The sequence below is a fragment of the Bombina bombina genome, chromosome 11 (assembly GCF_027579735.1).
Source record: "Bombina bombina isolate aBomBom1 chromosome 11, aBomBom1.pri, whole genome shotgun sequence".
NCBI classification, from domain to species: domain Eukaryota; kingdom Metazoa; phylum Chordata; class Amphibia; order Anura; family Bombinatoridae; genus Bombina; species Bombina bombina.
The window spans coordinates 27,989,955-28,007,442 of record NC_069509.1 but is presented as its reverse complement, the minus strand read 5'-3'; the positions used below and the strand labels follow the sequence as shown (position 1 = coordinate 28,007,442).

The window sequence follows — 17,488 nt, the reverse complement described above, 5'->3', positions numbered from 1 at the left end:
GAGAGAGAGCTACAGAAATACAAGTGACGACCACAAGAAGCTTTTGTACTCATGATCGTCACACAGAAAGAGGACTTGAATATGTATTGTAGTCCCATAATATAGACTATAAATAGATATGTCTGATCCCCTACACAAAACTCACTGCAATACACAGAGCTGGCTTCTATTATTATTTATACTTTACACCATAAGGTAAAGTTGTGATAAGGCAAGGTTACCTGCACTGCACTGGGATCGCTTCACAATTGTTTTTTGTATTTTTTTCATTCACTAATTGCTCAAAGATTGTTTTAAAGTGATGCTGTAGGGAAATGACAGCTTTCTAATTCTAATTTCAGTTTGCTCTTAGTCTGACGTGCAGCGCAACGGAGAGAGCTACAGAAACACAAACACAATAAATTACTATTCATAAACTCACCTGCTCTTCTATCCTGCAGAATACAAGTGACGACCACAAGAAGCCTTTGTTCTCATTAACATCACACAGGAACAGGGACTCACTAATGTATTGTAGTCACATAATATAGACTATAAATAGATTTGTCTGATCCCCTACACAACTCACTGCAATACACAGAGATGGCTTCTATTATTATTTATATTCTAAGCCATGTATTAAAGAGACTTGAAATGCAAACTTTTTCTTTCGTGATTCGGACAGAGAATACAGTTTTAAAAAAGTTTTGAATTTACTTCTTTTATCAAATTTACTTAATTCTCATGATATTCTTTGTTGATGAGATATTTAGGTACTGTGCTGATTTCTAGAGCTGTACATAACAGCAAACACTGCTGCCACTTCCTGTTCTTGCAAACACATAAAATAGTTATAAAACTGCTGCCATGTATTGTGCCAGTCACATGCACGCTCCTACACTTTTCTACCGACTTTTCAACAAAGGATACAAAGAAAACAAAGTAAATTTGATAATAGAAGTCAATTGGAAAGTTTTTTTTTTATTATTTTACACTTTATCTGATTTTTTTTGGACTTTATGTGCCTTTAGTACACATTTACTTGCTGGCAAACTAGAGCTGGGATCTATTCAACATGCATTTATTTTATTATTTTAGTTCACAGATTGTTTTAAAACTGTCTGATTCCTTTAAAGAGAAATGGAGCTATACCAGAAATCTATTTTGCGCACACAGGACGAGCGATCAGACGTGGTAAACTAGTGTTTTCATGAGAAAGTTAAACCATAAAGGGACATGAAACCAATTTTCTTTTCTTTTATAATTAAGATAGAGCATGTGATTTTAAGCAATTTCTAAATTACTTATTTTATCTAATTTGTTTTGTTCTCTAGGTATCATTTGTTGAAAAGCATAACTAGGTAGGCTCAGGAGCTGCTGATTCGTGGCTGCACATATATGCCTCGTGTTATTGGCTCACCCAATGCATTGAATTAAATATGCAATATTAAATGGATGTAATGATTAAAGAGACATAATACTCATATGCTAAATCACTTGAAACTGATGCAGTATAACTGTAAAAAGCTGACAGGAAAATATCACCTGAGCATCTCTATGTAAAAAAGGAAGATATTTTACCTCACAATTTCCTCAGCTCACCAGAGTAAGTGCTGTGTAAAACGTTATACTTCACCTGTTGTCCAGCTGCAGGTTAAAAAAAAAAAAAAATGAATAGCAGCCAATCAGCATCAGCAGTGCTGAGGTCATGAACTCTTTTACTGTGATCTCATGAGATTTCACTTAACTCTCATGAGATTTCATAGTAAACGGACTTAAACTGAATAGGGAAATAACATGAGTGTGCACAAAGTTCATTCCCTTGCCTGTCCCGGGACAGAGATGCTGATTTGCTGCTTAAAGTCCTTTACAATGGGGTGTGAATACTTAGGACATTTTGAGGTAAAATATCTTTCTTTTTTACATAGAGATGTTCAGGTGATATTTTCTAGTCAGCTTTTTACAGCTATGCTGCATCACTTTCAAGTGTTTCAACATTTGGGTATTATGGCCCTTTAATTACAAATTAAAATTAGTTTGTAAGTAAATCTTTTAAAATAAGTTAGATTTTCATTTTTATATATTTTTTTTATTTAATATACTTATATTGAAAATATATTATATGTTATTATTATTACAAATGTAATTTTAATTTATTTGGTTTCAGTTGTGTGCTTGTTATTAACATGTTGTTTAAAAGGATTTAGCAAACGTCTGAGGTGCTTTCAAAATGAGCTGATTCTGTACAGAAAACCAAGAAACAGTTTACAGAAGTCAGCTTAAAAAAACAGATAAATATGACTATTAAAGTGTGGACAGATTTAGTTTAATTTTTTCACAGCTCAAAATATTTTTTCTGGACTTTTGAGCAACTTGATACAGACAAGTTTATCTGGACTCATTCTACTTTTGGGAATAAACATCAGAGGGGAAGGGTTCAAATGTGTTATATTTTAATAACATGTTTGATAATTTCCATATTCAAAAAGGATGATCTTCCTGGAGTCATTCTGAATTAATTAATGACTCCAGACTAGTTATCAGAAGCCATCCTGAAGTTTGCCCACAGGCCAAAATATGTAAATGAGATGACTCTAGATCCAATCACTCACTGTTCATGCTTGTGATTTAATCAGTAAGATAATCTGCTAATAAGTCACCACCAAGATTTTTGTTTTTCTTAGTTGGTGACTTTAAAAGCCTGGTGGTGTCTGATGATGTGCAAATGACTTCTAAAGTAGTTTGATGATCATCAAATGACTCCAGGATGATCTCTAAAGTAATCGTGTTTGTCTTGGGTTGTTTACAGTCAGCCTGGAGAGTCCACAAACACTGAAGCAAGTACAACTGCCACTAATTGATGCAACCACATGTGACAACCTTTATCACATCAATTCTAATACTAGTGAAAATGAAACAATCATCTTCAATGATATGATCTGTGCAGGGTACCAAGAAGGGAAGAAAGACTCCTGCCAGGTGATATAATTAGCTCATCAGATATTATCACGTCCAAATCTTCTTCTGAATGTAGCTGAGAAGCTCTTGTATTTATGTGCAAACTAATGAGGAAATCTTTAATTCTTTGTTTAGGGTGACTCCGGAGGGCCTTTGGTTTGTGCCCAGGATGGACGCTGGTTCTTGGCTGGAGTGGTCAGTTTTGGAGAGGGTTGCGGAAATGTGAGCCGCCCTGGGGTGTACATGAGTGTGACATCTTACATAGACTGGATTGTAAAAAATGCTCCTGACGCTTCAGCAGTTGTGCTTAATGTTAATTTTACAAGTTCTGGGGCTACAACATTACCCAGCACAGCAAATAACGGTGTTATTAGTTTGTCAGCAGCAATTTCCGGGGAACAAACTAAATTTTATGCACAACTTGGCGATGTTCCCAGTCTTGCTACAACATTCTGCAGTCCATTAACTCATGTTCTTAATCTCCTAATCACATGGGTAATGGTGCTGTTGGTCAATTAACTATATATCGTTTTAGGAAATTGCCAAAGGGCACAAACAAGAGGTTTAAAGGGACACACAACACCTTGTTATTGAAATCAATTTCTGTTGTCTTACTATAGAATAACATCAGCCAAGTCTAACATTCTTTTTAAATAAACTAACACCTTATTGACTATAATTGCTTTTCTATAGCCAGAGTCCACCCACCACTTGCCATATTTAGAAGAGTGAATCCAGGCTTGAGTTTGCAGCTGGCAAGACTAGCCACGGTCATTGTTTTAATACATACTAAATTGTTTTGCACTTGGTAGCTGCTGAAGCCAATAAAGAAAGTAGCGGGGTTAGCCTTGAGAGGTCTGCAGGGTGCATTTCCAGCTCTGAGAATTAGAAAGTCCACCAATTTCAGAGCTAAATTGCATGAAAAGGGGACAAGATGAATTATGAAAGTTGCTTTTCTAATTATAACTTAATATTTTCTTTAAAGATCTCAAACTGTCCTTTAATGGTAATATCTTGACACACTAAAATATGTAAATTATTAAATTGTGTCCTATTTTATTAAAACAATTCACTTGAAGACAAAGTGGCTCACGCATATGCTAATTGACTCAGGTAGAATACTTTGTACTGTGCCCTCTGAGAGGTTTTGCTCTGCCAATAGCAACAAGACTAATCTTGCAGCTTTATAATAAGTCACCATAAAACACTACACCAAAAACAGAGAAGTGCATTTGGCTTTGGACAAATACAAGTTCATCAAAATGTATGCAGATTCGCAAAAATGCTGAAAACTTAATGATTGTTTGACCAAATTGATGAGTTCATTTGCTGATGCGTTTTGGACCAAAAAAGGTGCAGTGCGGGGGAGAAGTAACTATATTGTTAGGAAAAGCCAGTCAAGCACAAAATGTTGGATTTTAGTCATGCAATCTTTTTCAGTCAAGCTTAGACCTAACATAGGGAGGTGGGAGACTAGGGGAAACTCAGACATTTTCAATCAGTTGGTTGTATGTTCTATTAACATTGAAAAATAGGGCATTTTAATTGTTTCAATTCTATAATGTAAGATTTTTGTTAAAATTAGTTGTAAATATTTGATGTTCTCATGAAAAATAAGAGTAACAAATCTGAATTAAATATTCAGCCAAAACAAATGCCCATATGAACAAAATTTGTCCAAACTGAACACTGGGAAAAATCTGAAACCAATCTTATAAACAAAACAAGCATCACTAAAAAATAGAATAATCCAAGGAGCGCCTAAGAGAAGGCTAAGGTTATATACACTATGCTAAAAATCTAAAATAATAATACTCACGAAAAAAAAAAATATATATATAAAAAGAAATGTAATTAAGGGAGAATCAGCATTTATTCTTCCCAAACATAAAGTATATTAAACAAGTATAAAAAAGGTTATTACATAAGTATTACAATCTTAGACATATATAATCAAATCTGCATGACAACATGGATCCATGTGACCTAATGAGCTCATACAAATCACCAAAAAAAGCAAATAAAAACAAATAAAAGCAAGTAAAGACAGAATGCTTTGCCTAAAAAAACACATGTAAAATGAAAGTCTATCCTTGTGGAATGGGGAATGTGAATCCTTGATGGAAAATCGGTCAGATTTAAAAATCCTTAGGTGGTGGTAAGAAAAAAATGAAAAAATTACTGTGAAAATTAGGTAATCCACAATCCAAAAAGTGTAAAAATGTACCAAAAATGATGGTGAAAAAATCAGGGTCAAAAACAAAAATAGTGTTAAAGTGGCTTTGTGCTTGGTAAATCCTAACTAGTATAGGTCCGGAGTTATCCAAAGCCCTCCTTCTAGGTATTGTGTGTTATTGAGACCTAAAAATAAAAATACAGAAAAACAATAGTGCAATACTGCTATAAACAGTGTGAGGTATTAAGCAATAGACTTACCATATACTGTCAACACGTTTCGGGCCTTTATCAAGACCAACTGAGAAGTGCATTGGGCTTTGGACAAATACAAGTTCATCAAAATGTATGCTGATTCAGAAAAATGCTGAAAAAATTAATGATTGTTTGACCAAATTGATGAGTTAATTTGCTGATGCGGCTTTGGACCAAAAAAGGCGCAGGAAGGGGGAGAAGTAACTATATTGTTAGGGAAAACCAGTCAAGCACAAAATGTTGGGTTTTTGTCATGCAATCTTATACAGTTAAGCTTAGCCTAGCATAGGGAGGTGGGAGACTAGGGTAAACTCAGACATTTTCAATTAGTGGGTTGAATGTTCTATTAAACATTGAAAAATAGGGTCTTTTAATTGTTTCAATTCTATAATGTAAGATTTTTTATAAAAATAGTTGTAGCTATTTGATGTTCTCAGGAAAAATAAGAGTAACAAATCTGAATTGAATATTCAGCCAAAACAAATGCCCAAATGAACAAAATTTGTCCGAACTGAACAATGGGAAAAATCTGAAACCAATCTTATAAACAAAACAAACATCACTACCAGAGCTTTTTATAATCATACCATATTAATATATATACGTAAGAGACAAATATAAACCATTTCTATAAAGCTTATAAAAGGTCAAACATTAAATCAAGTCAAACATGTTTTGCTGCATGAAAAAGTTAACACTGTCTTCTTTAAAAACCTTATAGAGTAAATGTTTGTGCAAAGCTGGCCAATAGGAGAGAAGCTCACGGACTTCCACGACTCAAGTGCACAGTGACACACATAAAACAAGAAGCACTATTTGTACAACTCAAGTATATTTGTAAAAGGCATTTGGTTCAAATTATTTGTGACGGATTTAAATAGAGCGAACAATAAAAAAATAGATTTGTTAGAACTTAGCTTCTTTCAATGAGAGCATACTGAGATAGGCTCAGGAGTGTTCACGTGTCTTGAACGCTATATGATAGATGTGATTGCAACAATGTTTCTAAATCTGGTGCTTTTCTTTTTTGTGCTGCTCTAGGCACTGGGAAGACCCCTCCTAGATTTCCCCAATAATTTTAGCTCATATTTGTGTCATATTTTTCTCCCAGTTGGAGGCCAGGGGCACATGGAGGGTCATGTACCCTCACTAGAAGCCAGGGAGTATTGATATTTAGTTAAAATTAATAGAAATAAACATTTGGAGAGCAAAGGCATCATGAATTAGAAATACTCCTCAAATATATTACCCATCTAAATCTTCCTGTGCTAGGTACAAGCTTTACCATAGGTCAAAAATATGCTTTTGTGCCGAGGTGTGGAACAAGGAACCTGTATAACCCATATACTGTATAACCCATATACTGTATAACCCATATACTGTAAAACTAATATACTATATAACTCATATACTATATAACTCATATACTATATAACCCATATACTGTATAACCCATATACTGTAAACCCATATACTGTAAACCCATACACTGTATAACTAATATACTGTATAACTCAAATACTGGAGAACCCATACACTGTATAACCCATATACTGAAAAACTCATATACTATATAACTCATATACTATATAAGCCATATACTGTATAACCCATATACTGTATAACTCATATACTATATAACTCATATACTATTTAACTAATATACTGTACAGCTCATATTAGAAATACTCCTCAAATATGTTACCCATCTAAATCTTCCTGTGCTAGGCACAAGCTTTACCATTGGTCAAAAATATGCTTCTGTGCCGAGGTGTGGAACAAGGAACCTCTCTATCTAGGTCCTCCGTTAGAATGAACTTCCAGGAGCAGTCATTATTGTTATCAGTTGTTTGTAGAGCGCCAACAGATTTCCCCATACACTGTGTAACCCATATATTCTTTAACCCATACTCTGTATAACCCATACACTGTATAACACATACACTGTATAACCCATAAACTGTATAATTCATATGCTGTATAACCCATACACTGTATAACCCATATACTGTATAACCCATACACTGTATAACCCATACACTGTATAACCCATACACTGCATAAACCATATACTGTATAACTCATATACTGTATAACCCATACACTGTATAACCCATACACTGTATAGCCCATATACTATATAATCCATACACTGTATAACCCGTATACTGTATAACCCGTATACTTTATAACCCATACACTGTATAACCCATATATTGTATAAACCATACACTGTATAACCCATATACTGTATAACCCACACAAAGTATAACCCATATACTGTATAACTCATATACTGTATAACCTATACACTGTATAACCCATACACTGTATAACCCATATACTGTATAACCCATATACTGTATAACCCATACAAGGTATAACCCATTTACTGTATAACCCATATATTGAATAACCCATACACTGTATAACCCATACACTGTATAACCCATATACTGTATAACCCATATACTGTATAGCCATATACTATATAATCCATACACTGTATAACCCATACACAGTATAACCTGTGTACTGTATAACCCATACACTGTATAACACATATATACTGTATAACCCATACACTGTATAACCCATACACTGTATAACCCATACACTGCATAAACCATATACTGTATAACCCATACACTGTATAACCCATACACTGTATAACACATATATACTGTATAACCCATACACTGTATAACCCATACACTGTATAGCCATATACTATATAATCCATACACTGTATAACCCATACACAGTATAACCTGTGTACTGTATAACCCATACACTGTATAACACATATATACTGTATAACCCATACACTGTATAACCCATACACTGCATAAACCATATACTGTATAACTCATATAATGTATAACTCATATACTGTATAACTCATACACTGTATAACCCATACACTGTATAACCCATACACTGTATAACCCATATACTGTATAACCCATACACTGTATAACCCGTATACTGTATAACTCATATACTGTATAACCCATACACTGTATAACCCATACACTGTATAACCCATACACTGTATAACCCGTATACTGTATAACCTGTATACTGTATAACGGATACACTGTATAACACATATATACTGTATAACCCATACACTGTATAACCCATATACTGTATAACACATATACTGTATAACTAATATACTGTATAACTCACTCATATACTGTATAACACATATACTGTATAACACAGATACTGTGTAACGCATATACTGTATAACCCATATACAGTATAACTAATACACTGTATAACCCATATACTGTAAAACTAATATACTATATAACTCATATACTATATAACCCATATACTGTATAACCCATATACTGTATATCCATACACTGTATTACTAATATACTGAAGAACCCATATACTGTATAACCCATATACAGTACTGAAAAACTCATATACAATATAACTCATACTATATAAGCCATATACTGTATAACCCATATACTGTATAACTCATATACTATATAACTCATATACTATTTAACTAATATACTGTACAACTCATATACTGTGTAACCCATATACTGTAGAACCCATATACTGTATAACTCAGATGCCTTATGAAACAGCCCATGTTGGGGCTGAGAAACGCGTTGCATCCTAAACCTTTGCTTGTTTATGTTTTTAAATTTGTTTTAATATTTGTTTTTAATAAACTAATTTGTATAATACAAGCGCTGGTTCACCTTCATATATAGCAGTATATACTGCTGCAACTGACTTTCCATATCACCACCTGGAAGAGCAGGTTCCTCCTGCTTTGGCCTGCCTACACCTGGAGAGGGTTAGCTGGTACACCCTAAGCTACTAGCCTGCACCTACTAGTACATAAGTGTACTAGGGCCAAATGTGAGTACCCACCTGGCTTCTTAAATGTTTTAATTGGTTCAACATATTGATATACACATGAGGCGCCCCTCTTATCTCCTGTCTTTTACTGTATAACTCATATAATGTATAACCCAAATACTGTATAACCAATATACTGTAAACCCATACACTGTATAACTAGTATACTGTATAACCTATATTCTGTATAACCCATATACTGAATATCTCATACACTGTGTAACCCATATACTGTATATCCCATATACAGTATATATCATATACTGTATATCCCATATACTGTATAACCAATATACTGTACAGCCCTAATAATGTATAACTCATATACTGTATAACGCATATTCTGTATAAACCATATACTGTATAATTAATTTACTGTGTAACCCATATACTGTATAGCCCATATACTGTATAACTCATATACTGTATAACCCATATTCTGTATAACCCATTTAATGTATAACTCATATACTGTGTAATCCATATACTCATCTGTATATCCCATATGCTGTATAACCCACATACTGTATAACCCATATTCTGTATAAACCATATACTATATAATTCATTTACTGTGTAACCCATATACTGTATATCCCATATACTGTATAGCCCATATACTGTATAACTCATATACTGTATAGCCCATATACTGTATAGCCCATATACTGTATAACTCATTGTGACAGACCCTGTGGTCAGAACTAAAAGAATTGACCTTGTGTAGCTTTGAGAAGCTGTTTTCTAAAAGACAGGTTTGCTGGCCTCAGCTATTGTGTGCTATAATTACGTTTAAGTAATAAACATTCCATTGTTTAATCACATCTAGAGAGCAGACGCATCAGTGATAAGAAAAGCCAAGAGTGTGTCTTGTGTTTAAGTTGTTATCTGCCTAAGTAAAGTAATGTGATTCTATTGTGGCCTGTCAAAGGGCGTTGTCCCTCCATATAATGTACAACATTCTTTCAACCCCCCATCTGGGGGGTCAGACCTGCATAAATACTGGGCATATGAGCCTTAATAAAGACATTCTGTTTTAAACCTAAAAACTGGCTGGGTTGTGAATTGCTGATTCCCTATGCAGGACATTGTTCATCTGGTATTAACCCTTGGTACACTGTTGGTACCGTAACAATTGGTGGCAAGCGACGGAATGAACCTTATCGCCCAGAAGAGCAACTACACAAGCCAGTAACCTCAGGAAGAGGGGGATTATTACAATACTGACTAAGATGGAAGGAGTACCAGGGACCGTAGGAACCAATGGGCCCAGCATATCAGACAGAACCCCCGAAGAAGCAAGCTTTGATCGGGCGGTTAAAATAAGACTGGCACATTATGGCCCCAACCCATCTGCGGAAATTATCGACCGGGTCATAGCAGCTGTGGAGGCCAACCTACTTCGCCAAAGCGGCGCTGCAGCAGCCCAAGTGGAAAAGAGAAAAGTAAATTTTGCAGCTTTTAAAAACTTCCTGGAAACAGAAGGAGAGATTGATGGGTACCTTGCGGATTTTGAGAGGCAATGTGCACTACACAAGGTACCCGCAGAGGACTGGGTCACGATATTATCCAGAAAATTATCCGTCCGGGCCAGTGAGGCTTTTCGGGCCATTCCAGATGAGGAAGTCGGGGATTATAATACTGTAAAAGAGGCTCTGCTCTCCAGGTATGCGGTTACACCGGAGGCATACCGGAGGCGGTTCAGAGACACTGTTAAATTAGCTGGAGATTCCTACCTTGAGTGGGCATGTAAGGTGCACCGCACAGCAGCTCACTGGATAGCGGGGTGCCAAGCCGTATCTGGGGAAGAGGTGCTGCAGCTATTCCTGTTGGAACATTGCTTCGACAAGTTACCCGCAGGAGTTCGAGAGTGGGTTCGGGACCGTAAACCCTCCACCCTGCATGAAGCTGCTCGCTTGGCAGATGAGTATACGGATGCCCGCAAACTGGACACTGCTACCACTAAGCCCCCTGCTAGAGTGGAGTACAAACCCCCAGTCACCCCAGCAGCTGCCAGTTACCAAACCCCGGCGCACTGCTATACCACACGGCCTCCGGCCACGAACTACCCTCAGAGAGCCCGGTTCAATTTGCGGGGCTACTCACAACCTATTCGGTGCTTTGGATGTAAGCAACTAGGGCACAAAAGACCAGAGTGTCCCCTAAACGCAGCGAACCAAGCACAGTCCTGGAGAAGACCCGCCGGCGGAATCCCACGTAATCCTCAGCCTGCGGCCCGCTACGTAGAGGCGCAAGAATGCTGGGGCATCCTACATGAGGCAGACCTTGTGCAAGCTGCCCACCGGAATAACCGGCAACTGGTTAAAGTGAATGGGAAGGAGGTCAGTGGTCTACGGGATACTGGTGCTACCATGACCTTGCTTCAAAAGAACTTGGAGTCTGAGAAACAGCACACTGGAGACACTGTGGCTGTGAGGGTAGCAGGGGGTGCTGTGTTCCGCCTACCTGTTGCTAGGGTACATTTGGATTGGGGAGTGGGCGCTAGACCTGTGAATGCGGGGGTCATGAAGGATTTACCAGCTGATGTTCTCCTTGGAAATAACTTGGCCCCCCTTGTTTCTGTCTATGCTCCTATGGGTCCCGCTGATGTTAACCCTGTGACTACCAGTGCCCAGAACCGTGTCACAGAGACTGACCCACCTGCTGCTGAGCCCCAGGATGCTGAGCTCAGTAAATCTCTATCCGCTATTGATACGTGGAAGTCCCGTTACAATGCGCTGATGAAGGAGAAGAGTCAAGTAGAGGATGAAATGGTCACGTTAAATAATCATGTAACAGTGCTAGCGGGAGAGAAGAAGAGTGCAGAGGAAAAAGCACATTTAGAACAGGAATCTCTGCTAGACCAGCTGCACCGACAGACTGCAGAAAACACCAGCTTGAGAGTGGAACATGAAACATTAAAGACAAACTTAGTGACACTGGAGGGAAAGCTGACGCTGGCTCATAGTGAGGTGCAGCAACTCAAGGGCACCCTATGTCAGTATGAAGGGATTGTGGATACCTATAAAGAGCAGGTACAAAAAACTCGTAAAGAAGCTGATGAGATTTTGAAGGACTGTTTAGCCCTAGTCTGGGCACTGAGGAAGTTGAACCCTTGTTTGTATGGACAGGAATTCTCTCTCATAACGGGAATACAGATGGATTGTCCTGGCAAACTGACATGCCTACCACCTCCTAGTCCGGTCATCCCCAGGTTGACCCGCCAAAGGGTCAAGCCGGGTCTGCCGGAGTGTTCCACAAGGGGGGAGCTATGTGACAGACCCTGTGGTCAGAACTAAAAGAATTGACCTTGTGTAACTTTGAGAAGCTGTTTTCTAAAAGACAGGTTTGCTGGCCTCAGCTATTGTGTGCTATAATTACGTTTAAGTAATAAACATTCCATTGTTTAATCACATCTAGAGAGCAGACGCCTCAGTGATAAGAAAAGCCAAGAGTGTGTCTTGTGTTTAAGTTGTTATCTGCCTAAGTAAAGTAATGTGATTCTATTGTGGCCTGTCAAAGGGCGTTGTCCCTCCATGTAATGTACAACATTCTTTCAACCCCCCATCTGGGGGGTCAGACCTGCATAAATACTGGGCATATGAGCCTTAATAAAGACATTCTGTTTTAAACCTGAAAACTGGCTGGGTTGTGAATTGCTGATTCCCTATGCAGGACATTGTTCATCTGGTATTAACCCTTGGTACACTGTTGGTACCGTAACACTCATATACTGTGTAACACATATACTGTATAACTCATATTCTGTATAACCCATATACTGTATAACTTATATACTGTATAACTCATATTCTGTATAACCCATATACTGTATAACCCATATACTGTACAGCCCATATACTGCATAACTAATATACTGTATAACCCATATTCTGTATAACCCATATACTGCATAACTAATATAATGTATAACCCATATTCTGTATAGCCCATATACTGTATAACTCATATACTGTGTAACCCATATACTGTATATCCCATATACTGTATATCCCATTTACTGTATAACCCATATACTGTATAACCCATATACTGTACAGCCCACATATTGTATAACTCATATACTGTGTAACCCATATTCTGTATAACCCATATACTGTGTATTTGAAATACTGTGTAACCCACATACTGTATATCCCATATACTGTACAGCCCATATACTGTATAACCCATATCCTGTATAACCCATATACTGTACAGCCCATATACTGTATAACCCATATACTGTATAACCCATATACTGTACAGCCCATATACTGTATATCCCATATACTGTATAACCCATATACTGTACAGCCCATATACTGTATAACCCATATACTGTACAGCCCACATACTGTATATCCCATATACTGTACAGCCCATATACTGTATAACCCATATCCTGTATAACCCATAAAAACATATGCCTTAAAATGAGAGACACAAAGCTTTGTGACATGACTCTAATCCATTTATCAGATCAGACCAGCAGACTCTGCATTTGTATCAGATGATACCAAATGGAACAGAACTTTCAAGTCTTTTTATCGTTCTTCATTGCCATATAGGCCCTCCTATATAATCTCACAGGGGAAATGTAATTGCATGAGATGTTAGTGAGTATCATTTATGTAAATCATAGAACACAGGCAATTGTGCTAAACATTTAGGTATATATGGCCGGATTATACATCAGTTGTAAACTTGACAGGTAAAGTCTCTAGATATTTGTTCATAGTCCTTAAAGGGATAGAAAGGTAAAAAATGAAATGTGCATGATTATATTCAAATCTGAATTATAAGTATTTTTACAATATACTTCCATTAGCAAAAATGCTTCTAGTAAAAATGATTAGGGTTTTTCTGCAGCATACGCACATATCCTGTGAGGGCCTGTGCACCACCATTACTTATAATTCAAATTTGAATACATTCATGCACATTTAATTTTTTACTTTTCTATCCCTTTAAAGGGAAATTCATCTCAGAAGTACACCCAAAAAACATTTAATTATATAGTAAAATGATTGTGCAATGTATTCTTATGATTTATGTTGGTTGCCTTTCCTTTAATTTATCTAAAAAAAAGTGGGGGGTTTTCCCTACTACACCTGAAACATGAGTATTTCTAATGTACCTCTTTTATCAATTTCTCTTCATTCTCTTGCTATCTTTATTTAAAAAAGCAGGAATGTAAAGCTTAGGAGCAAGCTCATTTTAGGTTAAGCACCCTGGATAGCGCTTGCTTATTGGTGGCTACATTTAGCAAAACAATAAGCAAGCATAACCCAGATCCTGAACCAAAAATGGGCCGGCTCCTACGCGTTACATTCCTGCTTTTTAAATAAAGATAGCGAGAGATGAAGAAAAATTGATAATAGGAATAAATTTGAAAGTTAAAATTGCTGCTCTATATGAACCATGAAATAAAAAAAACTAGGTTTAGTGTCCCTTTAAGATATTTATTTTGTACAATAATTTTTGCAGTGCTGTGCTTAAATGCTAATATGTATTTAGTGCTAGATTACCAGTGGAGTGCAATTTAGCACTCCTGCTCGCGCATTAGCTTTGCTAGACAGAGGCCTTTTGCGCGACAGTATTAACTTCATCTTCCATAGAAGTGAATGGAGCGAGAAAACTGCAAAAAATATGAACACCCATGCAAGCTCAATCCTATTGGCTGATTGGATCAGCCAATAGGATTGAAGCTCAATCCTATTGGCTTATTGCATCAGCCAATACGATTTTTTACCCTTTAATTCCGATTGGCTGATAGCATTCTATCAGCCAATCGGAATTCAAGGGTTGCCATCTTGGATGACGTCCCTTAAAGGGAACCTTTAGTGTATGGCTGGGATCGTATGAAGAGGATGCTTCGCGCCGGATGTCTTGAAGATGGAGCCGCTCCGCGTCGGAAAAATGAAGATAGAAGATGCCGTCTGGATGAAGAGTTCTGTCCACCTGGAGGATGACTTTTTGCCGCTTGGATGAAGATGGATGCCGGTCTTCCAAAACTGTAAGTGGATCTTCGGGGTTAGTGTTAGGTTTTATTAAGGGTTTATTGGTGGGTTTTATTTTTAGATTAGGGACTTTGGGCACCGTAAAAGAGCTAAATGCGCTTTTAAGCGCAATGCCCATACAAATGCCCTTTTCAGGGCAATGGGGAGCTTAGGTTTATTTTGGGGTTTTGGTTGTGTGGGTAATGGGTTTTACTGTTCGGGGGTTGTTTATATTATTTTTTTTTACAGGTAAAAGAGCTGATTTCTTTGGGGCAATGCCCCGCAAAAGGCCCTTTTAAGGGCTATTGGCAGTTTAGTGTAGGCTAGGGTTTTTTTGGGGGGAGGGGGCTTTTTTATTTTGATAAGACTATTTGATTAGGAGTAATTAGTTTAAATATTTGATAATTTCTTTATTTTGTGTAACTTGTGTAACTAGTTAAATGTATTTAATTAATGTAATTTATTTAATTTTAGTGTAATGTTAGGTGTTAGTGTAAGGCAGGTTAGGTTTTATTTTACAGGTAAATTTGTATTTATTTATTTTTACTAGGTAGTTATTAAATAGTTAATAACTATTTAATAACTATTGTACCTAGTTAAAATAAATACAAACTTAGCTGTGAAATAAAAATAAAACCTAAGATAGCTACAATATAACTATTAGTTATATTGTAGCTAATTTAAGGGTTTATTGTATAGGTAAGTATTTAGTTTTTAATAGGAATTATTTAGGTAATAGTAAGTTTTATTTAGATTTATTTTAATTATATTAAAGTTAGGGGTGTTAGGGTTAGACTTAGGGTTAGGTTTAGGGCTTAATATATTTATTTAGTGTTAGTGATGTGGGAGGACAGAGGTTTAGGGGCTAATAACTTTAGTATAGTGGCGGCGGCAGCGTTGGGGGCGGCAGATTAGGGGTTAATAAATTTATGTAGGTGGCGGCGACATTGGGGGCGGCAGATTAGGGGTTAATAAGTGTAGGAAGGTGGCGTTGACATTGGGGTGGCAGATTATGGGTTAATAAGTGTAATGTAGGTGTCGGCAATGTCGGGGGCAGCAGATTAGGGGTGTTTAGACTCTGGGTTTATGTTAGGGTGTTAGGTGTAAACATAACTTTTCTTTACCCATAGACATCAATGGGGATGCGTTACGGAGCTTTACACTCTCCATTGATGTCTATGGGGAAATCGTGCACGAGCACGTCAAAGCAGCTCAAAGCAGCGCTGATATTTGTGTGCAGTATGGAGCTCAAGGCAGCCATATCGCCGGGTTTTTGCAAACCTGTAATAGCAGCGCTATTAAAGGTGAGCAGTGACAATAACTTGCAAGTTATTACCGAGCCACTCATAACGCAAAACTCGTAATTTAGCTGTCTGTTAATTAACGGTGCTTTAATTAATAAAGAAAAAACAAGAATAAAAAGGTAAAACTTGCATGATACATGAAATATAAATAAGGACTGTTAAATATATGGTATCGCCCTCACTTTGGGGGCTATTTATCAATGTCTGTCTGACATGATACGCTGTAGCATATCATGTCCGACAGACATCGCTAAATGCCGACAGCATACGCTGTCGCCATTTAACATTGCACAAGCAGTTCTGGTGAACTGCTTGTGCAATGCCGCCCCCTACATATTTGCAGCCAATCGGTTGCTAACAGGGAGTGTCAATCAACCCAATCATATAGGTTTGGGAGGATTGATCTCCGCAGCCTCAGAGGCAGCAGACCAGTTAAGGAGCAACGATCTTAAGACCGTTGCTTCATAACTGCTGTTTTGCTGTGATGCTCGCACAGAAACAGGGGCCATTCGGCCCCTGATAAATCGCCCCTTTCTCTGTGTTTGTTGTTAACTAGGATAATTCATAACTGATAAGTTGCAGCAATTTGTTTAATGTTCTAATCCACCTTATTTTTTTGTACCTGCAGGGAAAATAATTACATTGTCAAATGTTATGAATATAAGAAAATGTAAATTGTAATTACAGTAAACTCTCAGTTATCTGGAACTCAAGCAACCAACACTCTCAAGCAACCAGAAAAAAAAAAATTGTACATAATGTACATTAAAATTAACACTAACTTTGCTCCGCAGCTTCCTTTCTCTATAGTAGCCTCTCAATGGTAAAAGCACGCCCTTTTCATGCCACCAGACCCTACATAACTGCTCTTGAAAGTTGTGAGCACAAGGCAGTCTGAGAATTAGATATTACGCTGCC

At 37.2% G+C, this 17,488-nt stretch overlaps 1 protein-coding gene across 1 annotated transcript in view; it reads left to right on the top strand.

Moving 5' to 3' along the window:
* The window catches only part of LOC128642142 (serine protease 27-like), a 34,317-nt gene extending 30,336 nt beyond the window's left edge, over window positions 1-3,981 (top strand). Inside the window, exons 5-6 of the mRNA XM_053694819.1 lie at window positions 2,789-2,958; window positions 3,073-3,981. Coding sequence (XP_053550794.1) covers window positions 2,789-2,958; window positions 3,073-3,456 — 554 coding nt within the window. The 3' untranslated portion in view covers window positions 3,457-3,981. The remainder of the gene's footprint in view (window positions 1-2,788; window positions 2,959-3,072) is intronic.
* Window positions 3,982-17,488: the final 13,507 nt, after the last annotated feature.